This window comes from Oncorhynchus nerka, linkage group LG28, assembly GCF_034236695.1.
Source record: "Oncorhynchus nerka isolate Pitt River linkage group LG28, Oner_Uvic_2.0, whole genome shotgun sequence".
Classification (NCBI taxonomy): domain Eukaryota; kingdom Metazoa; phylum Chordata; class Actinopteri; order Salmoniformes; family Salmonidae; genus Oncorhynchus; species Oncorhynchus nerka.
The window spans coordinates 69434708-69460120 of record NC_088423.1 but is presented as its reverse complement, the minus strand read 5'-3'; the positions used below and the strand labels follow the sequence as shown (position 1 = coordinate 69460120).

General features: G+C 41.5%; 1 protein-coding gene across 3 annotated transcripts; it reads right to left on the bottom strand.

Moving 5' to 3' along the window:
- Positions 1-84: 84 nt before the first annotated feature.
- Positions 85-24919, bottom strand: LOC115113610 (neuronal acetylcholine receptor subunit alpha-5-like). 3 transcript variants are annotated; one of them, XM_029641429.2, is made up of 7 exons: positions 24603-24919; positions 20959-21110; positions 20116-20160; positions 16715-16824; positions 1635-1812; positions 752-1468; positions 85-447 (listed from the first exon to the last, which is right to left on the bottom strand). In XM_029641429.2, the coding sequence occupies exons 1-7, from the start codon at positions 24679-24681 to the stop codon at positions 289-291; spliced, it is 1440 nt and encodes a 479-aa protein (XP_029497289.1). In that variant the 5' UTR covers positions 24682-24919; the 3' UTR covers positions 85-288. The 3 variants fall into 3 exon arrangements, with proteins under 3 accessions (XP_029497289.1, XP_064869125.1, XP_029497290.1); XM_065013053.1 differs by lacking the exons at positions 16715-16824; positions 20116-20160; positions 20959-21110; positions 24603-24919 and adding exons at positions 3475-3600; positions 3795-3878; positions 4274-4516; XM_029641430.2 differs by lacking the exons at positions 16715-16824; positions 20116-20160; positions 20959-21110; positions 24603-24919 and adding exons at positions 3475-3600; positions 4274-4516.
- Positions 24920-25413: the final 494 nt, after the last annotated feature.

Sequence of the window (25413 nt, the reverse complement as noted above, 5' to 3'; positions counted from 1 at the left end):
AATTGTATTCATTGTTATACTTTGTGAGATATGTCTATAGGGAGGTATACTCCTTCCAGAATATAGAGGGATTATTTCATATGAAACAATTGTATGTTAATTTAATCTAGAAACAAATACAGCAACATAGAGACAATAATCCCTCATTCATATACACAAATCAAAATCATGACGGAACTAGAATCCATTGCTCTCCCACACCCACATGTGAGTAAGTGTCTCCATCTCTGCACTGACTGTAGTGTCTCTGAATTCGTTGTGCTCAGTGTACATAGACTCAGTTTAGTCTTATCCGCTGCCGCCTGCATGGTTGGGGACAATGATGTTTGCCCATTTGTAGATGACAGGGATGAAGAGCAGAGCAGAGCCCAGTACTGAGACCAGGAGGAAGGTCCACAGGAACACACGATCCAGAACCTGAGCCACAAACTTCCAATCCTGCACCACCTGGAGAGAGAGAGAGAGAGAGACCAAACATGCCCTTCAGACTCCAACACATGACCTCATTGACACAGGTTGCGAGGGCTTTGCAGTCAGAGGTGCAGTTGCATGTGACAATCAGAGGATGGAGACAAATACACAATATGGAGAATATTAATATAGAGAGAGAATTACAGTAAGACTTCAAAAACCTAAATTCAGTACTGTATGATTGATTTTGTATCTGAACAAACACAATATTCTCTCATGCCAACTGTGTCATTGACACTGCAGGGGCAGACTGATTCTCTGTAACTCTATGGGATCATACCTCTCTGACCTCGTTCTCCCTGACCACATGCATGGTGATGTAACGGATAGAGTCCAAAGCAGCCTGCAGGTTATTCATGGGGGAGAGATGAGGGGTGGACTTCATAATGCCCCCTACTGTCCCCTCTCTCCCTGCCAGTCCTGCCCCCTCTCTCCCTGCCAGTCCTGCCCAGGCCCCACCGGGGGTAGCATAGCGGTCCACGTGGCTGCGCATACACAGCAGCTTAGGCAGCCTGTGCAGGAAGATACGACGCACCCAGGGCGCCATGCCTTGATGCATGGACGTGGAGCGGTGGTGGATGTTGATGGCAAAGACGGTGATGACAATGGAGAGCGTGACAAAGATCATGGTGAACACCAGGTACTCCCCAATCAGAGGGATGACCTTGGAGGAGGACGGAATTATCTCCTCGATCACGAGAAGGAAGACTGTGAGGGACACCAGCACAGAGGTGCACAGGGAGATCTTCTCCCCGCCGTTGGAGGGCAGGTAGAAGACCAGGATGGTGAGGAAGGAAAGGCCGATACAAGGGATAATAAGGAAGAGGGTGTAGAAGAGCGGCAGTCTACGGATGATGAAGGAGTAGGTGACGAAGGGGAAGTGGCAGGGACCGTCCATCCTCAGACCACGGCTGCCTGTTGCTTTCACTATATCCCATTCGCCACTGTCAAAGTAGTCCCTCTTATCCACATGGAAGTCCTCCAGGAGGATGTCAACCTGTTGAATGAATACAAGGTTAGAAAAGATGAAACATCAACAGACGTATCTTCCCTTCAACTCCCCAAAGTATAAACAAGAGATGAACACATTTCTGACATCAATTAAAGACTGTATGGTCATTACTATACTGTAGACTGTTTCACAATGCTGTGTAGGCTACAACCTGTGAGCCATCATAGGTCCAGGAGCCAAACTTCATGGAGCAGTTCTGCAGGTCAAAGGGGAAGAAGGTGACATCGATGATGCAGGCTGACTTGTAGTTAGCGGGCTGTGTCCAGGTGATGGTGCCATCATACTTGACAACAGCCTTGGTGACAGAGCCCTCAAAACGTCCATCGGCACTGTTAGAGGAATGGATTAACATCTGTTATTCTTCTACAGGGTCGAATCAGGCTTTTCTTGATGTGTTGGATTAATTGAATTTTGTGCTGTTTAAAATATAGTCTATGCTGTGTATGGCTGCAAAGGTAATGGTAATTTCCCAAAGTTACTGGAATCTTCAGTCATTTTGGTAAATAACAGAAAATCTATGGCAACCTATCGTAATTTTCGTAATTTATTCTTGAAAAATGTATATATATTTTAAAAAAGAATACATATATAGTATTAACATAACCCAACCAAGCCACACTGCCCACTTAACCCGAAAGCCAGCCGCACCAATGTGTCGGAGGAAACAACGTACACCCCTGACCGTGTTAGTGTGCACTGCGCCCGGCCCGCCACAGGAGTCGCTAGTGCGCGATGGGGCAAAATCATCCCTGCCGGCCAAACCCTCCCCTAACCCAGACGACGTTGCGCAAATTGTGCACCGCCCCATGGGTCTCCCGGTCGCGAACCCAGAATCTCTAGTGGCACAGCTAGCACTGCGATGTAGTACCTTAGACCACTGCACCACTCGGGAGGCTATTAATTGATCTTTTGAACAATCAGATCAACTCTGAAAAATATCTGACGTTAAAAGATTTGACGTGATTGGTCAAAAGACCAATAGGTAGAAAAAAGAATCCCAGAATTGGGATGCCTGTGTAAAAGCAGCCACAAAAGCAGCCACTGAAGTACCCAAAAGGGCCACAACTCTTGTAATAGATTACATAAAATCCCTGAAAATCCTTAGAAAGTTTCCAGTATTATACAGTGCTTGACTTGGGTTGGAAGTAGTGCAGGAGCTGTATTTTTCAAGTTAGTCCATTAGAGATTATGCTATAGAGACTTCTGATTATTCACTGTTAATAGTTTAAACATGCCACTTTGTTTACATACCCTACATTACTCATCTCATATGTATATACTGTACTCTATACCATCTACTGCATCTTGCCTATGCCGTTCGACCATCGCTCATCCATATATTTTTATGTACATATTCTTATTCATTCCTTTACACTTGTGTGTATCAGGTAGTTGTTGTGAAATTGTTAGATTACTTGTTAGATATTACTGCATGGTCGGAACTAGAAGCACAAGCATTTCGCTACACTCGCATTAACATCTGCTAACCATGTGTATGTGACAAATAAAATTTGATTTGGATTTGATTTGAACTCAGACTTCTCCATGACCTTTAATCTTGCATGGGGAACGCAGGATGCTGACTGTATAAATGATTTTTTTACTAATTTAAATTTGACCCAGCTGATTACAAAGCCCACTCGTCCAAACTTAAATGACTCTACGAAATCGACTTTGATTGACCTCATATTTACAAATACTCCAGAGAAATATAGTGGGAGTGGGGATTTGCTTTAGATATTAGTGAACATTGTCCCATTGTATGTGTCAGGGATATACAGATGCCACGATCCAAACCTTGTTTTATCAACAAGAGGAATTTTTAAAATTTCAAAGAACAGGCTTATTTTTGTGACCTTTATTTTGGGACTTTGACTGCATTGCATCTATACCTGACCCAGAGTTGGCTCTGAACCACTTCACAAATGTTTTCAATAAACATGATAAACATACCCCCTTTAAAAAAACTGAGAATTCAAAATCAGTCTTACCCTTGGTTCAGTCCAGAGCTATCTGAAGAAATATACAACAGAGATGCTGCCTGGGCCAATGCTAGAATCACAGACTCGGGTCCAGACTGGCAGTCTTTTAGGCAATTGAGAAATCTGTGTGTAAAACTAGTTAAAAAAGCAAAATCTGATTATTATGTTAATATGTACAATATTCTGTGTGTACACTACACTATATGTACACTATTCTGGAAAGCTGTTAAATCGCTGAAGGGTTGTGTCTCCTCTTCTCTCCCATCAAATTCATTTAGATTCAGGCACTTTTACTGACAAAATTGATCATCATTAACGCATTTAATCACCATTTTATCTCTGCGGGCTTTATATTTGAATGTATTTCAAAGCCAGCTCTTGAAAAGAGTAGTTCGTATGTAGATGGTGAAAATCTATTGAATGATATGAAAATTCTGGTCAGGAGTTTTCTTTTTGGAAATTCACTGATAAAGAAGTCCTGGATGCTTTATAGGGATGATGCAGAATGTAGTTCCAGTGCAGGAACATCAATCAGCGGAAATTTCAGAGCGCCACCTATAGTTTTCGATAAAACTCAAACTTTCATTAAAACACACATGCAAGGTACTGAATTAAAGCTACACTCGTTGTGAATCTAGCCACCAAGTCAGATTTGTAAAATGCTTTTCGGCGAAAGCATGAGAAGCTATTATCTGATAGCATGCACCCCCCAAAATACCAGAACGTCACCTAAACAACAGATTTTGCGGTAGGCGGCGCAACACAAAACAATTGGGTCTTTTTCCCGATTAAATCCGTCATTGTATACCCAAAATGTAATTTCATGAAGGCCGGTCTGATCCAGGAAAATTCCGCTTTACAAGACGCAACGTCACTTTTTAAAATTACAAAAGTTGCCTAGAAACTTTTACAAATCACTTCAAACTACTTTTCTAAACCAACTTTAGGTATTAATAAACGTTAATAATCTATCAAATTGATCACGGGGCGATCTGTATTCGATAGCAGCAAGTCTTGAAATCATACTCCATGTTTTCACTTTCATAACATCCTGCGGTGAGACAGGAAGTGCCTATACGTCATCTAACCAAGGATAAAGCAGCCATAAAATGCCAGTACTGATTGCTATTTCGTATGCAGGTGACTAAACTTACTGCTAATTACATGGCTACAACTCACAGTAAAGCCTGTGGGGTCCCCTACAGGATAGCTCCCACATTACACACATAATCTCCCTTTTTTAACCGAACACTGTGCCCGAAGAAGAAGATCCTACGATGACGGACAGACAACTGAGCCAATGGCGGAAGACTACAGACTACAACCAGCTGAACCAATCCGGAGATCCGATCTTCCTAGGGTCAACCTACTTTCTGTGACGTATATAAGGGCTGTGCTGACTGTTTACGCGCTCTCTGCCTGCTGTTCCAACACGAACTAACGGAAGAGCCGTATTTACGTGTACCAGATATTCTCCCTCTGAAATAAACTGTCGCTTGTCGTACAATTTTAACACCTGGTCTGAATCGATCCTTAACCGGCTCACCCTTCTAATATCCTTTTATCAACAAAACATGGTAGCCAGAGGATGGTTGAATAACGGTCCGGTCGAAGTGAGTTGATTGGGTGTGAGAAGGAGAGTGACGGAAGGACGGTTCCAAAAAAGAGACGGGTGAAAGAAATTCGGGGAGGACAATAATTCTGCTCAACTCGGGAAACTGATCTAAAGGTGCACCATAAACAAGGTAAGCAAAACCTGTTAAATCAAACTTTGCATATTGTCGTATAGTCTGTCTAAATTCTGATCAGTATTTCCGAGTAAGTATGAATTCTTGTGTAAATTTATAATTTGCTGACGAGTCAAAGAACAGTAGAGTGAACATATGTGGTACGAACCGGCGACGGCCGGGTGATTAAATCATTGATGAGATATCAGCGAGGGGATAGATTGTGTAATTTTGTCCCGTGACCCGGTCAGCGCAGTCTGATAGCTTTCAATGATGAGGGATCACTTTTGAGGCCTGTAGTTCCGATAGGGGTCGGACATGTGTACAATTTTGATAAGGGATCAGCACGATAGAGATTAGGGATAGATATCAGTAAGGGAATAGCAAATTGCTATTCATTAAACCTGGCGCCGAGGTTGTCCAGCGGCTCGGTCGAAGTCCAGTCTGATAAGGGGTCCATAGGGATAGATATCGGTAAGGGAATAGCAAATTGCTATTCATTAAACCTGGCGCCGAGGTTGTCCAGCGGCTCGGTCGAAGTCCAGTCTGATAAGGGGTCCATAGGGATAGATATCAGTAAGGGAATAGCAAATTGCTATTCATTAAACCTGGCGCCGAGGTTGTCCAGCGGCTCGGTCGAAGTCCAGTCTGATAAGGGGTCCATAGGGATAGATATCGGTAAGGGAATAGCAAATTGCTATTCATTAAACCTGGCGCCGAGGTTGTCCAGCGGCTCGGTCGAAGTCCAGTCTGATAAGGGGTCCATAGGGATAGATATCAGTAAGGGAATAGCAAATTGCTATTCATTAAACCTGGCGCCGAGGTTGTCCAGCGGCTTCGAAGTCCAGTCTGATAAGGGGTCCATAGGGATAGATATCAGTAAGGGAATAGCAAATTGCTATTCATTAAACCTGGCGCCGAGGTTGTCCAGCGGCTCGGTCGAAGTCCAGTCTGATAAGGGGTCCATAGGGATAGATATCAGTAAGGGAATAGCAAATTGCTATTCATTAAACCTGGCGCCGAGGTTGTCCCGCTGCTCGGTCGAAGTCCAGTCTGATAAGAGGTCCAATGATAAAGATAAGCTGATAGGGGTCAGAGAGATGACGTGTATTTGTAACGGTTTATATTAAAAATGTAATGTGGTTGTAATCGTCTCCATTAAGATTGTTGATGGTTTGAGAGACAGAGAGAGAGAGAGAACTCAAGAAGGGTTATTGAATAAATCCGAAAATTCTGTGTTGTATGTAAACTTCCATGTTGTGTGTATCTATAACTTCTGTGTAAAATGTATAATATGTAAACTTCCATGTTGTGTGTATCTATAACTTCTGTGTAAAATGTATAATCAGGAACAAAATGACTGATGTATAATTGAAATAAGATCTGAATATAATATTTAATATTGCGACTATATAGTCGAATAGATCCCTTGGTTGCGCGCTCCACGAAAGCTATACCAACCCAATCGTTTTTCTCGAACTGAATATACAAGGAAAAGCTCTGAGATAAGGCAGAGTGTGAGCAATAGTGTCTCCTCGAATACATCGTTGTTATTAACTAACGACGGACTAAGTATATTCTAATTATATTCAAGTAGTCTGGTAAAATTCCGATTGAATTAAATTGAATCACGATTAAAAATTCACAATGGCGACCCCCAATACTCCAAAGCTGAAGTTTAATGAGTTCCTAGAAAAAAAAAATGGAATATAGATCAGGGGGAAAGGGACAGTGGAAGGATATAAAGAAAGTCTGGGAGGGAGTAAAGTTAAGATGGACGCAAGCAGGTTACCTAGGAGGGGGACTGCCAACCGGGGTCCAGTTGAAAACAATTGAATGTGGGTTAAGAGAGAAAGAGGCAGAAAAGAACAAAATTCACGTATTTAAGAAAGAAGGGTCAGATACGAAGGGAGCGAGATTAATGAGAATCCTAATTAAGGGAAAACTTTGGGCGTTTAAATTAGTGCTATTTTCTGTTGTTCAGATGCCGGAGTAACAAATACAGATAACTGTAAATTGGGTCTATTTGCGGAGAATCTCCATAAGCATTGATGGTTCAGTGGTAGAATTCTCGCCTGCCACGTGGGAGGCCGGGGTTCGGTTCCCAGCTGAGGTGTAAAGAATAGTTATATATGTCTATATATATATATATGTATGTATGTATGTATGTATATATATATATATATATACCTCTTTGGTTGTAATTGAACTGGCTGTTTTGCAGAGAAAGTTATAGTCATTGGTATAAGATATAAACTGAACGTTTTAAATAGTTTGTTTGGTTCAAATTGAAAGACTAATTCATTCAACTTAATATAAGAACGGAGATTTTGATGCAAGGCGATGTCTGTTCACTAAATGATTTGTTGGGAATAATACATTGGGAAAAGAGTCGTAATTAAAATGCTAATTCAAAGACGAGACAGTAACTTAAATCAAATTAATTCTGAATAATAACGGGGAACAATTACGATAGATTTGTGTCCATCGAAATGTTTTTATAAGATTAGCGAATTGAGAGATGTTGATTGATGTTGTAAACTCTAAATCAGGATTCAACAGATGTGATAAATTAGGTTTGGTTTATCGAACCCGAAATACTGTTGTTGCAGAAGGCCAACCATTATTTACAATGAGTTGAAAATCGTTGCGAAATGAGTAAGATTGAGCGCTTGTTGATGACATCACTAGCGAGGTTTCCGTCGCCACGGAAATGATGTCTTGACTGGGGGTGACAGAGAAAATGGTTAGTGTCCTTTAAAAGGAGTATGTAAATCGTCAGGAAAGATGCTAAAAACTAGCAGCTGATTCGCTGGGTGGGTATCATTGATTTGTGGCGTTTATTTGGACTGTAATTGGGCCGTGAGAGAGAGGGATTGGATGTCTGAGTCATAAAACATCGTGATGGTGGATTCTGATGGTTGTTGATTCTTGGTTTGATCGTTTGAATAGCACCAGTGAATTTGAGCACTGTTTCCATTATGTGGAACGGTGTCAGGGTATTACTGGTGAAAAGCAACCTCTATGGTAAAACATTGTACATGTTTCGGTAAACTAGCGAGGTTGAATTTGGTTATTTGAACATTTCCCTTGATACGTAGACATACGTAACAGGGGCAAGTTGTTTTTCCTTGAGGAACACGCAGATGGTGTTTTGTTATATTGAGATGTAAATGTGAGTTGAAGGAGCCAAGGGAAAATACGTTATTTTTATTAAATATCAGGGATTATAATATTGGGGAGAATGAGGCCATAAACGACCAAATTGGAAAGGCCTGGAAGTTTTGATTAATCATTAAGGTTTGCAAATATATACACATAAAACATTTGTTAGGACTATTTGTTTTGGTGCAAAGGTATTTTAAAGAGACACGCTCAAATATGGAACTTTATGAGTTTTTATTTTATGAGTTTTAAATTACACAAGTGAATTTGGATTTTAAGGATAAAGGGTTCTTTAATATGTCTAGTGTAGTATAGAACTTGACTATAAAAGGGTGGGTTGACTCATGGACCTTATCATGACTGTCTTCTAAGGTCTGATCAGCCTTGGGGGAGAGTCATTGGTATAATGAATGTGGTCATATTGAGTACTAGTTTTAAGGTAAATTCATTATAAAGGAGTTTAGGTTAGGAGGTTAGGATAGGATATATATTAAGCCAATAGGGCAGGGAATTACATAGAAAAATAAATTTCAGTTCTTAGGGGTGATAAATCACTGTAGACAAGGAATTCTGCACTCTGCAACATATATTAAATTCATGTTATTGTCAGATAGAATACTGAGAGTCCTTGAAGGAAGGATTTTAATATGATAAGCATTTGTTTTGATTTTTTTTTTTTTTTTTTTTTTGACCATTAGGGGTTTAAAAAAAAATATATATATAAAAAAAAATAGTATTAAATTTAACAGGTATATAGGACATCTGTGATGATTTAGGATTATTGTTAGGTTGATTAAGGAAATGTAAGGACTTCAGAGATTGACACTCATAGACATGATTTTGGATAAAGTCAAACAGTTAGAAGCTTAGTGGTATTTGAGAAATATGAGAGAAAAGGTTTAAATTGGTAAATATATATTTAAGAAAATATATAAGTAGCGCAGATAGTTCTTAAGTAGATAAGAAACTTGACAGGGAATTGGTACTGGATTGACGCCCAAGGGAGAATTGGACATGTGGGAAACTAAAAGGGCTCCTTCATGATGTCAGACATAAGGATAATATACTAATCTTACCTAAGTCAGTATTTAGAGTAGGTAAGGTTGATACCTGGGCAGAGTCAGGTATCAAAAGGGGGATGGGTAAATTGTGGTCTAGGATAGGATGGGGCTTATTGGATAAGAAAAAAAAAAAAAAAAAAAATGTAAGCTAACAATTGGGAATAGAAGTTAAAGATATAATCAGATAAAACATATGAGAAATTGTTTGTTAACCAAGCCTGTATGTCCAGGATTTTATGCATTACAGGTGAAGTCACTCAATCCAGTCCCAGAGGCTTGGGGACCATAGAAGACCCCTGGTGACAGCTAGCTGAAAGAGCTACCCAGATTCATATCGCACGGCGGAAGGGTAAGACATTTTTTCACTGTCGGACAATAAACAGAGTTCGGGAGAAGAACTGGAATTAACAGAATTCCGGGGCCAACTCTCGAATGAAGTAACCCTACCTGTCCTATCACCCTGTTTTTGTTCATAGAAGTGAAGATGTGTCTGGCTCTGGCTAAGTGATGTGTATTTTGTTCCAAAATAAGCATACGAATCCCTAGATCTGGGTAGACAAGAAGTTAGAGTAGAGATTACATGGTAACTGACTTCGGACAGTTCTAGGATTGGAGAAGAGGATACCGGTATAGCATGGAGGATCCCACAAGGGTGGATAGGTTTTCCATGATATGGGGAAACCTGGGAGCAATGTTGAACTTTGTAAAGGTGATGAAATCCTACTAACCATCAAAACTATTAAGCTCTCTGATGCAGGCACTCACACCCTCGGACTACAAAGGACGAGGACAGACATGATGGGTGTGTTTTCTATCAGGGTACTGCCAAGACCAGAGGTAACCGGACACACTCCTCTACCACCACTGTGTTAATAAATACCATTCAGGTAATTAATGTTAGAGACTATTCGGCTATTGATCAATTAGAAACTGAGACTGGTTTTGATAGTAGGGACAATTTGTGGCTGTCTTATATGAGGTACACAGCTAAAACCCTGAGAGGAAAGGACTGTATTATTTGAAGTTATGCTAGACCTGTTCTGGCTACACCCATTTGCTGTAGGAGAAGGAGAGGGGTGGTTGTGTATTTTGAGAAGTTTTTACCAGGTTAAGCCCAATTCAACCCTCTGTTCCTCTTTGAGCCTTGTGTTTCCTGCAGTACCTCCTCATCGGGCCTCTTGGGGTGTTGAGGCATATGGGGGCAATTACGAGTGCATCACGGGTACAGGTAATGGCATTGATTATGGGAGATTGCCTGAAGCTGATTGCAGGAGTAACATAACCATTCATTCCACTTGGCCAGTTACAGGCCTAAACCAAACGAGTGGTCTGGCTGATGTATGTTGGACCAGTGGAGCCAAAAGAGGGCTGAGACCCATTCTTAGAGGAGAATGGCAAGGTACGTGTGGTCTGACCAGTTTGATAATTCCACGGACCATTGTTGATGTTGTTGCTGAACAGCTGCTGAGTTCTGTAACCAGGGGACCTGAAAACATTCCATCCCATGGGAGACAGATGTAGTAGTGCTCCATGGACAGAGGATGTAGTTGACATACACTAACCTGATGGGAGTGCCAGTGGGGATTCCTCATGAGTTTCAGGCCTTGGGTAGGAATGATGGACTCTGGCACTTACTACCTACTATGGGTCCAGCCATGGTGGATGCTGGACAGACTGCATGGATTAATTATATCTACTATGATCAACAGCGTTTTGTGAATTACTCCCGTGATGCACTCACTAGTATGTCTGAACAGCTTGAGGCCACATTTGGGGTTTCCAGACAGAATAGACTTGCCTTGGATATGCTTCTTGCCAGTCAGGGGGACGTCTGCAAGATGTTCGGTAAACAATGTTGCACGTATATTCCTAATACCAGTCCAGATGATAGTTTTTAAACTTCACAATCTAAGGCGGGGTTGATGCACTATCTGCTAAGATGAGGTCCACGGGGGGTGGAGGAGTCTGTTCTCTTGGCCTGGTTTGGTAAGTGCACTGGTAGGATGGTTACTGGATTTCTGACCCTAATTCTTGTATTATTTGTTATTGATGTGATGTGCTGTTTGCATCATACTGTGTTTTGACAAGTCTGTTACAGATGTGGTGAGGGCTTCAGGCATGATGCCTTTGCTTGATGCTCCAGTTGGCGATGCCGATACGGAAGCATGCTTTCAGGGAGGATGGGACTGACTGATGATGACACATGGTTTGGAGTCCCTGGGTGGCAAGGTGCCCACTTGGTACAGGATAGAAGTAGCTGAGAGGACCAGATGGTTTCTAATAATTCTTTACTCTGTTTTCCATGACCAAAGTTTTATCCTACATCTTACATGTCAATAACAATAAAGTTTTATCCTGTTTTTGATAAGTGACACCCTTGGGGGAACAAAGGCATACAACAAAGGCATATATAACTTGTTATTAGTAATAAACTTTTATTATTTTCATGAAATGCTATGACTGCTGGAATAAAGGATAATTGAGTGACACCTAGCAGGAGTAAAAGGGGGATCCAGTTGCTTTTATTGATTAAGCTTCTCCATTGTATGTCGTGTCCCATCTGGGATGGGAAGAGGGGGAAATTATTTTTCTTTGTGGGCCATTTCCGGATAGACATACCTAGTTTAGGATATTTTTCCTTTTTGGATTATGTCTTCGTTTTTGCTTGGAGTAATGTATCTGGACTATATCACATCTCTTAGGAGATGTGAAGAGAGGGTATCAGAAACTTTTTCCTGCTGGAAAAGCTGGCTAATGTGGACAATAATTTTTACTTTTATTTTGAGCTGTTCTCCGCTCTGTTAAATGAGGGTTGTAAGCCAACTTAGTACATAGTGGGATTGAATGGAGAACATGATGGGAATACATATATATCTATTTCTGTTTAGTACCGTGCCTTATTTCATAGTCCCTTAGGGAGAAGTTTTTTGTTTGTTTTTGTTTTTTTGTGTTGTGTCTGGATCTAGTTAGGTGGTGTCACGTCTCTGAGGAGACGTGAAGAGAGGGATTTGTAAGGAATTGCTATTTCGTATGCAGGTGACTAAACTTACTGCTAATTACATGGCTACAACTCACAGTAAAGCCTGTGGGGTCCCCTACAGGATAGCTCCCACATTACACACATAATCTCCCTTTTTTAACCGAACACTGTGCCCGAAGAAGAAGATCCTACGATGACGGACAGACAACTGAGCCAATGGCGGAAGACTACAGACTACAACCAGCTGAACCAATCCGGAGATCCGATCTTCCTAGGGTCAACCTACTTTCTGTGACGTATATAAGGGCTGTGCTGACTGTTTACGCGCTCTCTGCCTGCTGTTCCAACACGAACTAACGGAAGAGCCGTATTTACGTGTACCAGATATTCTCCCTCTGAAATAAACTGTCGCTTGTCGTACAATTTTAACACCTGGTCTGAATCGATCCTTAACCGGCTCACCCTTCTAATATCCTTTTATCAACATATGCATATACTATATTCCTGGCATGAGTAGCAGGACGTTGAAATGTTGCGCGATTTTTACAAAAAGCTGCGAAAATTCGCATCATCCCTAACAGGTTCATTAGACAAAAAAAAATCTACAGGGGCTGATCATTTGGAGCCTGGTCTGCTTAAGTGTGCAGACGTATTACTGACTGGGTAGCCCACATTTGTAATTTAACATTGTTATCAGGAAGTATTCCAGAAGCATGGAAATCCACATATGTGCTGCCACTCCATCAGGGTGAGGATACAAATGATCTTGACAACTATCGCCCCATTTCAAGACTACCTTGTTTAGCTAAGATTCTTGAATCCTTGGTTAACGCATAACTTTGTTCCTTTTCATCTGATAATTGTATTCTTAATATAAACCAATCAGGGTTTATGCCTGGGCATAGTACTACCACAGCAACCACGCTAGTTATTAATGATCTTGTCAATGCCTTGGATGCTAAAAAGAACTGTGCTGCCTTGTTTATTGATCTGTCAAAGGCGTTTGACACTGTTGATCATTCTGTTTTACTGAAGAAATGATCAAGGGTAGTCCTGGGATATACAGCCTGTTTATGGTTTCACAATGATCTTAGCAACATAACTCAGGCCATCTTCATAGATGGGGTTAAATCTGAATTTCTTGAGATTCATAAAGATGTTCCTCAGGGTTCGATTTTGGGTCCATTATTGTTCACTTTGTATATTAATGGCATAGGAAACACTGTTAATAGTTGTAACATTCATCTCTATATGCAGATGACACAGTTTTGTGTTCCTGTGCCACCTCAGTGCAGCAGGCCATTTGTGAACTTCAGCATGACTTTGATTCAATTTAGAAATCACTTACAGATCTTAAATTAGTGTTAAATACAAGGTTAACCAAGCTCACTGTCACGGTCGTCATAATGAGGAGACCAAGGCGCAGCGTGGTAAGCATACATATTTATTTAATGAAAGAACGAACACTGAACAAACTATACAAAAACAAAACGAACCGTGAAGCTAATATGGCTAGTGCAAACAGGCAACTAAACATAGAATAACAACCCAAAAAACACACAAGGAATATGGCTACCTAAATATGGTCCCCAATCAGAGACAACGATAAACAGCTGCCTCTGATTGAGAACCAATCTCGGCAACCATAGACATATAAACTCTAGGCATACAAAACCCTTAGACATACAAAAACCCCTAGACAATACAAAATCTAAACAAACCACCCTCGTCACACCCTGACCTAACCAAAATAATAAAGAACCTGCATATTTGCGCTATAAATGGAGCCCAATTTGAGCTTGTTTCTCAATATAAGTACCTGGGTGTCTGGATTGATGACACGTTGTCCTTCGTAACGCATATAAAAAATCTGAATAAGAAGCTAAAATCCAAGATAGGATTTATTTCTTAGTCTTAGTATTAAAAAAAGGAGAAAGATTGTTCAAACAACGCTTCTCCATGTATTGGACTTGGGTGATATTGTTTACATGCGGCAACCTATGTTTTAAAATTCTTGGATGCAGTCTACCATTCAGCAATAAGTTTTATCACAGGGGGACAACTTTAGGACTCATCATTGTAGTCTGTATAAAATGTGGGATGGACCTCTCTGTCTGTAAGAAGGAAGCTGCATTCTCTTTTATTTATTTACAAAGCAATCTTACAGAAACCCTCTCTCTATATGTAACCGATAAAATAATTTAAATGTTGAAAGATAATGATTAAATAATTACTCTCTGAAACCTTATAATTGTATGAAATTGATTGGAATCATAAAATTATAATCTGATGATGTGTGTAGTTTTGGTCAGAATTAGGTTAAACAATGTATCTGTATAGTGGAAAAACACAGACTGTCTGAGCAAGGCGTAGTTTAGGATTTGAACTTGTATGTGTGTGTGTGTGCCTAAGAAAATATCGAAGAAAAATTCAACTGTTTAAACCGACCTGGCAGGAACTCTGAGAAAATGTATGAAGACAGGGAGTACTTCTCAAGGTTTCCCTAATCTCGGGGGAATGAAACTGTCGACTGCGTAGTGATACACAGTGGTGAGAACTATGGAGAAGGATAAAACTCACCTACTGTTGGTGTGTATGTATGTGCGTAGGATACCGAACTGTTTGTGTGGAAGTATGTGTGCAGCTATAAAATGGATGTCTTTGTATAATGGACTATCTTTTTGCATAAACTGAGTCCTTGACTAATTATTATTAAACCCATGGTTTTACAGATCTCGGGGAATTGTCAGAGCTATTGATTGTCAGTTATTATCATTGGGATTGAAAATTCTCGTGACAGTAACATCATTAGTTAAGAGAAGAAACATAAGTTACCAAACCCATTCACAGGAATGGATAACACTAGAGATCCCTCCAGTCTCCACAGATTTGGGAAAATCTCCGTTGTGTTTTTATGCCCCAAATTTGTTGAATATTCTGCAAAGTTCACTGCAGTTAGATGTGCTGGTGCCACTCGGGCAGTTTCCATTATTGATTGAGGATACAGTTGAATGTGATTGCTTTTATTAAATGCTTATTGACATTTTTATGGTGCTGAATTGTATTGTTTTATACATGTGTATGTTGTTTTAATATTCTGTTTGTATTGTAATGTGTACAGGGTTCTCTTGTAAAATATATTTTTAATCTCAATGTGACTCCCTGTTTGAAGAAAGGTTATATAAAATAAATAAAATAATAGAGGGGAATCTAAGTTGTTTAACGTTGCAGATATATTTAGACTCTACAGTGCAGGTGGAAAGGCAACAACGAAATGAACGCTTAGTTAGCGATAGCTAACTAGCGAGATAACTGCTACAAGTTATATTTTGAATTGGTGATCTAGTTAGTCTGTCGTTCATTACCGTATACCTTCTGCTGAAATGTTGCTTGCACTCTCTCCTCCGGCAACCGCCCACTCGCACTGGCACACACGCAACCCCACACTGGCACACACGCAACCCCACACTGGCACACACGCAACCCCACACTGGCACACACGCAACCCCACACTGGCACACACGCAACCCCACACTGGCACACACGCAACCCCACACTGGCACACACGCAACCCCACAATGGCACACACGCAACCCCACACTGGCACACACGCAACCCCACACTGGCACACACGCAACCCCACACTGGCACACACGCAACCCCACACTGGCACACACACAACCCCACACTGGCACACACACAACCCCACACTGGCACACACACAACCCCACACTGGCACACACACAACAACACAGACATGCACTAAAGGGTCATTCCGATAATGGCTGATATGTCGTTTCTTTTATTGATTGGCCATATTTAAAAGTGTGCTTTTATGAATTACATTAGAAACAATTATTAAGCTAATTTCCAAGACTTTTCATGACCTTACAAAACCTAATTTGACAATTTGGAGCAGGTATCATGCCACATTTTCAATCTGCGCTATCTCGAATAGCCTATATTGCCACTCACAGATTCAAGCGGCAAATAAACTTGAACAAAGCAGAATCAGGAAACGAATACCCACTCGCCATTGCTGTTCAGTTAAGATCCCACCTTCATTCTGCTTTGATCAGCATTATTATTTTCAGTTGCCTATCCTAACGTGAAGTTTGTTCTATAGAAGTTTGTTCTATAGAAACTATTTGACTCTGATGTGTGCCACAGAAAGCATTTGACTCTAGCCACAAAATTAAGGAAATTAGAAGGGGGGAGGTTTGGCACAACACCAGACAGCTATTCCCCAAGTCAACCACAGGTAATATATCCTCCCTTTGCAACCCTTGTGTGGAAGTCAGAGGCATGGTACTTACTTGTCATAGAGCACAATGTCTGGGATCCAGATGGAGTCCGATGGGACTCTGATGGTAGTGATGCCCAGGTAGTCATCAGTGTTCCAGCGTAGCTTCATGTCCAACCATTCCTAAACAGGAGTGAGAGATGGATGAGTCACCTTTGTAATATTTGTGTTGTGGAGAAATGACCAGGCAGGAGACACAGTTGGTTTCGTTTAGTCAAAACCTCTCGTGCTCTACCGCCCCCGGCACAATAGTGCGCATTTGCATTTCCTATTAGGTGTAGTAACATAACATTGCCATAATACATTACTGCTTAGTAACAGCATAGTAACTAATATAAACAGCTGTAGATCACGGATTCTACATTCCTCCCCCATAGTATTTAACTCCCAGAGAACAAGGTAAATATGTTAGGTAACTACTAATGCAATATCTGAACAATGCCTTCTTAAACATTTTTCAACTACTGGGTTGAAGCAGACTTTTCAAAGCCCAGCACAAATCCAGGGGATTATTCTGCCCTGAAGATGGATTTTGTGTCCTAATAACTAACCCAGGTAATGTCCTTTTCCTTTCCTTTTATCTAGGACATATTAAAGAGTTTGTTTGTTTTACTGTCTGTTGCCTCCTGAAACAGCTCAACTCACAGGTCAAGCTTTTGAGTGCCCTTCGCTGTCAAATAGGATATCTCCGCTCCTCCTGGGCTTCCTGTGGTGGGCCAGGTTCGGGTGGAAGGTCAGGCTCTGTCTCTCTCGTATGTTCACCGTCAGGAGAATAGTTCTTCTGCTGTAGCTGGTGCTTTGCCACAGTGCTTGACAAGTCTGGTTTCAACAATGTCAGGCGGGTACGTGGTTGGCGTTTCAGAAACAGTTCAACTGGTGTACATTCTGTTACTGTGTGTGGTGTGTTACGGTAAGTAAACAGGAACCGGGGAAGCCTTTGGTGGGTGGGCACAGACTGAACCTCGAGTCTAGTCCTTCTTAAAGGTTTGCACGGCTCTCTCCGCTGCTCCGTTTGATGCCGGATGGTAAGGTGGTGACAGGATGTGCCTTATTCCTGCATAGGGAACTGGACGTGGCTTGTGAAAGATTGGCTTGGTTCCTTCTTGCACTCTGACTTTTGCTGTGAAGTCTTGTATTTCGCCCTAGCCATCTTTGAAAAGTTCTTTGCCGTAATACATTACTACTTAGTAACAGCATAGTAACTCATATAAACAGATGTAGATCACAGATGATACAACCTTGTCATCATTCATGAATGGCCATCTCTTTTTACAAGCGGATTCTTTTGACCAGACTGCTACTGGAAATCACCATAAATGACTTTTCTCCCCCTGAGAGAAAATTGATTCCACTACAGTATACACTGAGTGTACAACACATTATGAACACCTGCTCATTCCATGACATGGGACTGACCAGGTGAAAGCTATGATCCCTTGTTGATGTCTCTTGTTAAATCCACTTCAATCAGTGTAGATGAAGGGGAGGAGACAGGATGAAGAAGGATTTTTAAGCCTTGAGACAATTGAGACATGGATTGTGTATGTGTGCCATTCAGAGGGCGAATGGGCAAGACAGAATATTTAAGTGCCTTTGAACGGGGTATGATAGTATTGCATTGTCACATGGTGGATATAAAAATGTATGGCCAAATAAAGTAGATAGTGGGAGAGAAGCACTGATGTGGACAGAGACATATCTTCAATCTTATCTCCTCATTCACCGCTGATGAATAGATGTGGCCATCACGTTAGCTATTGCCCTCTGTTCTCTGATTTGCATGGAGTTGTTTATCATTGTGACATACTGGTGAGAGGCTGACCTGCAGACCCTGGTCTGGAGTGATGATTCCCTGGTTGCAGAGAGCAGATGCAGTCGGAGGATATGAATTAAGTTGCCAAGAGGGCTGGGTGACAAGGCAGGCTGCCGGGGGGCGGGAGTTGCAAACTGGGTTGCTTGTGAGAAATGAAGATGTGAGCTCATCGTAAAATGCCACCAGAACAAGGGGACATGCAGGAGGAAGGTAGATTGATTGTTACTCTGAATTCCATATCACCTTTGTTTGTAAAGCTGACGCTGCTGTAGAGCAGTGGTTCCCAACCTTTTTTGGTTACTTTCCTCCCAATTGAATTTGGCTCTGAAGTTTCCGCTTACGTGCATGTAACCCTATGGACTTATGAGTCTTTTTAATTACCCCCTCTGGATAGGCCAAGTACCCCCGGGGGTCCTAGTACCCCTGGTTGGGAACCACTGCTGTAGAGTGTTATGAATTAAACAATGGGTGGGTCTAATCCTGGACGCTGATTGGTTAAAACCGTATTCTAGCTGTTGTCTATTCCACAAGTTACCACCATCTAAAGCTATGACGTTGAAATGCCTATTTGCACTGTTCAATCTCACTGCACAATCCACTGTCTGATCAGCCCAAACAGGCAATTTATAACCTTGACCTTGAATGTAAAAAGCGTCTAGACATTATCTCCCATTTCTTTTAGACTAGCAATTGGTTTTCAATAGTGGAGATTTGTATAAACCTTGCTGTCTGTCTGTCTGACATTTGTAACATTGTTCATTTAGAAACTTGATCTCCAGCTGTCCCATAGTAATGAATGTGTAGGGGTTGGGAGTCGGGACAAGACAGATAGGCAGGCAGCTTTTCTCAGCCAGTCAACATTTTTATGGATATATACAAAGAAATGTCAATAGAAAACAGGTCAAATGAGATGAAGTGCATCTAGTTTGCAGTCTGTCCAGCTTCAGTTTGAAGTGATGTTGTGGGCTAGCTCCTCTGAACAACAGTGTCCTGACAAGAGAGCACATTTTCTATGCCAGGTGAAATTGCGCGTCATTGTCATTGTTATGGATGTATCCAAATAAATGTCGCTAGAAAACAGCTTAAACAAATGCATATTCAGTTACTTTGTTGTTATTCTGTCTGCACTGTTTGACGTGACTATAAGTTAGCCATAGTTGGCTAACTAGCAAGCAAGAACGTTGCCAGCCAGTATGGCAATAGAACATTTAGAACGAACGACTGGGTCTCGTCCATAAATACAGAACAAAAATACTTAACAACTGGGTCACGTCTCTGGGAACCGAACCGATAGAACGAACGACCAGCAGACTTGTAGCAACACCTAGATTTGTGTCGGGACTATATCTCGTGGAACGATGAAGTAGTATGAATACATTCCTCAAAATAAATTTTTCATGAAAATATGCAAATCATTATTGAAATATGTTGGTAACTCGTCGTATAAAAGTGATAATGCCCTCAAAGCCAGTGATTGGAGGACATATTGGCATGGTTTGCCTAACAACACCCCTGCCAATATATCCTCCTAACATTGGCTTCTCAGGAATGATCATTTAAATATACTATGCCCCCCCCCCAAAATATGTTTAAGATCTTGCCTGTTTCATCCACACATTGGTTGTCATCAACTGGTTCTTCTCGTCCTGTAATGGAGAGACCATTACTGTAAAGGGTTTCTCTGTACCTTTGTGTTGTTATACAGTCCGTATGTGTGTAAATGTGGTAAAAAAAATCAACAATGTAAATTAGCCTAAATATATTTATAGTGATATATTCTTTCCAGTGATGTAATGTACTTAAGTAAAAAATACTTTTCAACTACTCAAGTAGTTTTTTGGGTATCTGTACTTTACTGTTTCTATTTTTGATTACTTTAACTTTTACTTCACTACATTCCTAAAGAAAATAAATGTACTTTTTACTCCATACATTTTCCCTGACACCCAAAAGTAATCATTACATTTTGAATGCTAAGCAGGACAGGCAAATGGTCCAATTCACACGCTTAGAGAACATCGCTGGTCATCCCCTGCCTCTGGCGGCCTCACTAAACACACATTGTTCATTTGTAAAGGATGTCTGAGTGTTGGAGTGTGCCCCTGGCTACCCATAAATAAATAAATAACAAGAAAATGGTGCCGTCTGGTTTGCTTAATATAAGGAATTTGAAATAGTTTATACTTTCACTTTTGATACTTAGGTATATTTTAAACCAAATACTTTTAGACTTTTACTCAAGTAATATTTTACTGGGCTACTTTCACTTTTACTTGAGTCATTTTCTATTAAGGTATCTTTACTTTTACTCAAATATGACAATTGGGTACTTTTTCCACCACTGATTCTTTGCCTTGAAAGTCCAGCTTGCATTGACAAACATCAAAATAATCATCAAGAAGACACAAACCACAATATCCCATAATAATCTATATTTTTCTCACCACATCCACTAGCTGGGAGATGGCCAGTCCAAATCTGACCCGTACTGTGCCGTTGAGGTATTCCACAGGCCTCACCCATTTCTGGTAGTTTCTGAAGAGGTTCTTGAACAGTTTGTCCTCTGTCTTGGCATAGGAGGACAGTTTAGGGATTCCTATAGAGGCAGGGAAACACCACATTAGCCTGCATCATGTCAGTGACGTGTTAAACAGGGGGCATTATCCTGGTAACAGCTCATGGCCCATGTTCAGCCCAGCTAAAGCACATTGACAATGATTCATAGTCCCTGGCACCTGACACATTGTCAATAACCCCATCAATCTCCAGTTTAACATGCAGGAAATCACCCCAGCACTCTCAGCATCACGGCAATCACATCTCTGGTCTCTGTTATCCCCAGATCAATCAAATCAATCAATCAAATGTATTTATAAAGCCCTTCTTACATCAGCTGATGTCACAAAGTGCTGTACAGAAACCCAGCTTAAAACCGCAAACAGCAAGCAATGCAAGATTAGAAGCACGGTGGCTAGGGGGGAAAAAAATCAGATCAGGACCAGACACTCACTTTCTAGAGAGGAAGAAATCTAACTGTCACTTTGTCATGGCAACATAGTCAATAACTTTTATTCATGATTTGGTGTTTTCCACTCCTCGTGGAAGGAGACAAAGGTCAAATGTGTCCTTCCTGTTAGAATTCTCTGCAAACTAGTACATTTGATCAAATATGTTGGTGAATATTTACAGAGGTGTAATTTTATTTACAAGGAGGATGTTTGAATAATATATTTTATTGTATTTTCCCTCAAATAAATCCTCTTCTTCCATAGACAGGACTCCTCTGCTACCAATACAGTGGTGCTTCATCTCCAGCTCTTCGCCATGGAAGTAGGCCTATAAACAATCTAACAGTGATTAAAGGTAAGAGTCACTTGGCTGGGGTTCAGGCAACAAAAGGCTGCCCAAACCTTTAAAAGCTGATGAAGGTTTGGCACAGTATATACTAAAGATAGCAGCCAGGGTAGCATTTGTGCACCTATTTCCTCCGTAATTGATGACTCACTGTTAGCGGGCTGCATAGACATGGAGAGATTAAATATGACTCCATTGTTCCATTTGTGTGATGCCACCACCAGTGTCAAGTGGGAAGGGTTCAATAGTGTGGGCTGCCAGTCTAGTCAGCCTCCCTCCATCATCCAAAACAAATGTGTTTCTTCCTAACAGCTCTGTTTTATGTGGTGTCTCTCTCTCTCTGTAAATCCTCAGTCAGTCATCACCCGCTCTTCTAATTTCATTTGTCTCAGTGTGTTTTCTATCTGGATCATGAGGAAGGAAGCTCCAATGAGTTTTACTCTCCATAACTTCATTACAGATGGGTCTGATCGTGTGACTGTGGTTGATGGATACCTCATTGTATTAGTGCATCAGCTGGCCTCGGTGACGTGCTGGTATCCATGACAGCCTGGTGGTGTAGGCCCTAGGGGGGTTGATGATGGAGAGAAGGGCTGGAGGATGGATCTATAGATAGAGGAGACTTTTTACGTGTGAAGGACACAGTGAGGTCTTTGTGCCCCCTAAGGGCTCGCTGGGTTTTAGACAGAGAGAGAACGGAGGTGCACCTTTCATATTAATGATGTCAGCCATCACTCTAGTACACATACAACTGCAGACTGGGAGGAAAATCTAGAGTTAGCCTCTGTAAATGCAGAATTAAGCACAAGCAATTCTCAGGATTCATTTATTATATTCAGCACTTTAGTTCAAACGAAGGATGTAACGTTGCTGTATTATCGCTGGAAACAGCTCTCCAGCGCAAGGAGAAAATGAATAAGTATTGATTCAATTCTTAACGGACACAATGCTCTTAAATCATTCCCCACATGCTTATGGGCTTATTTTCTGTGCGTTCAATTTGGCCGCAAATTTACCTGAGGATGACAGGCCCATGACGACAGTTAATAACACCCCTGTGTCATCCTCAGGCTCAGGATCAATAGCAGCATTCTTAGACCTCAGTCAATATCACTGGGATTAGCAGATTCATCATCCTTAGACTTTGTCTCTGTCACTCTCAGCACAGCTTCCTGCAGAAAATCCTGCTTCATGTCTGGCTTCTCTGAGAGATTCTGAACACTACCCTTTGTGAAAACCACTATAAATATGATCCAACCATGTGTCATATAACACCTATAGTACAACCATCATCTATTGTATGTCATTACAAGTAGTAACTTAGCAATGAGATACCTTTAAGTAATACTTTTTAAATAAGGTATATATGAAATAGAAATCATTTAAGTGATTAAAGACAACTCGTGCCAAATCTCTTCTGCAGCTAGCTCTGACGTCCTTCATTAGACTAACACCAGCAAGTACGCTGAGAACCACGGGACACTATTCATTTAAACTGAGCAAAAACATCTATTCCAAAGCAGAGGGGAAGAGTCTGCACAACTGGAAAATCCTCACAGAGCAAGGGCATTACATACATGGACTACACTATAGGTGCTTCCTCTGATTTTTGTAATGGAGCAACAATTCAGCATGAATTGTCATGATTGAATGATAAACACAATCTAAAGACCACTTCCCAACCCTTTACAATATCTCTAATCCAGTGTATAGATTGTGTTATAAATGCTCAGTCGTATCTTCATTATGTTCAATCACTGGTTGTATCTACAATTAGCGTAACCTGAGTGTGTAGCCAGTGAGGCATTAGGCCAGTCTATCTCTCCAGAGGATCCCTGGCTGTGTACTGTACTGATGAAAGATGTTCATATTTTATGAGTCACCTCGAAGATGTGGGGTTTACAAAAACGCCCTAAGAGATGGCAGATTAAAATCTGTGACCTTACACATCTCCTAACCCTCTTCTGCTGTCCACACAGCCCATGTTATTAAACCCAGCCCGCTAACGAAGGACAGAATTCCAGAAGAGGAGCTCCATTACATTTGTCCATTTTAGTTATTCAGCGGACGCTCACGTTCTTATCCAAAACAAATTACAATCAGCTTCTCACAGTCAGTGCGAGAATCAATCTTGTTTCTGCACAGGCTGGCTGGCGTGGAGGAGGCAGCCGTGTGGAGCTATCTGGGCTGGCCAGCTTATATTTCTGATATTGACTGGACAGAGTTATTTGAACTCTGAGGTTCTTTCCCCAAGTCGTTAAGAGAGATATTTCTTCCCTTATTCAGCTTATCACCTCTCCCAGCTGAACAGAAGGTCACCAACCACAGGAAATTACTGCACTAAACCAGACAGGGCTGCGTATCATATATACTGAATTAACTGAGAGCAGGATCCCAAACCACTGACCTTCATAATACATGTTGGCAAAGTCTCTGAGACCATACACCTTGATTAGAAATCTACTTAAAAGGGACATTAGGTCTGGATATACTGAGAGGTCATATTGACATTACATTACATTTAGTATTAGTCTCAGCTGGCGTTGCCTCTTCACTATCTCCCATCCCCAGACTTTCCATCTGCCCTGCCGCTCATCACCTTATCATCCTGTTCCCAGTAGTTGATCCTAGTTGTGCAGAGTGGGTATCTCTCAGTCTGATAACATCTCTGATGGCCCATCACTCTGAGAGTGTCTTCCATGTCCTCCACGGTGGTACTGTGAGGAGAACTTACCCAGAGAGTGACACAGGTGGCAGCAGCAGTATGACAGCAGCAGGAGTAGAGTGGTGGCCGCTGGCCCAACTCTCAGCATGATATCAGAGGGGGCTCCAGATCCACACAGCCAGGGAGCAGTCCCTCAGGCAGCCATGACTACAACACAGCTGGAGCCTAGGAAAACACAACATTAAAATCACGGCACAGTTCACAAACAGAAGAAGTTATGGGACATGTATACATCCGTATAGATACCGAACATGTACACACAAACATGAATACAGACACATACTGCATACACATTTTTACATTTGCATACACACACATTTCATCTTACACATTTCACATACACACACATGCACAACAGTGTACATGCGAACACATTACACTCACCTGCTTGGATGTAGTGAACACACACAAACCAATACACATATGATCACAAACAGACATACTGTGCATATCAGACCTGCATCCTCTATTCCTATCATCCACTCAACACACAATCTATCCTGGATGCAGCGTGAGAGTCCAGGCAGTATCGACAGACAGACAGGCAGCGCTGCTCTCTAGTATTCCCCCATTCAATGCAGCCCTGCCTCAGCTCAAACAGGCGATGCTTCAGTCCCTTGCTGCTGCCTCTAAATGAACGGTAGTGCACTCTCTCTCCTCTCTCTCCTCCTTTTCCTCCTCCTCAACCTCCTCCAGGAAATAACAGCCCCCCTCTCTCCCCCAGAAGAGTCTGATCACTAATCACTACCAGTTATCTTCCCCAGCAGCACACTCCCTGCAGCCTGTAGCCCATCCACAGCCAAGTGTCTACACTGCAAGC

Bases quoted from the DNA above. Each gene is read 5' to 3' on its own strand.
- LOC115113610 (XM_029641429.2), bottom strand. From the start codon at position 24,681: ATGCTGAGAGTTGGGCCAGCGGCCACCACTCTACTCCTGCTGCTGTCA. The intron at 1,813-16,714 runs GTAAGTACCATG...TTCCTCTAACAG, and splicing joins GACATTGTGCTCTATGACAA to TGCCGATGGACGTTTTGAGG. The intron at 1,469-1,634 runs GTTGTAGCCTAC...TTCATTCAACAG, and splicing joins GGACCTATGATGGCTCACAG to GTTGACATCCTCCTGGAGGA.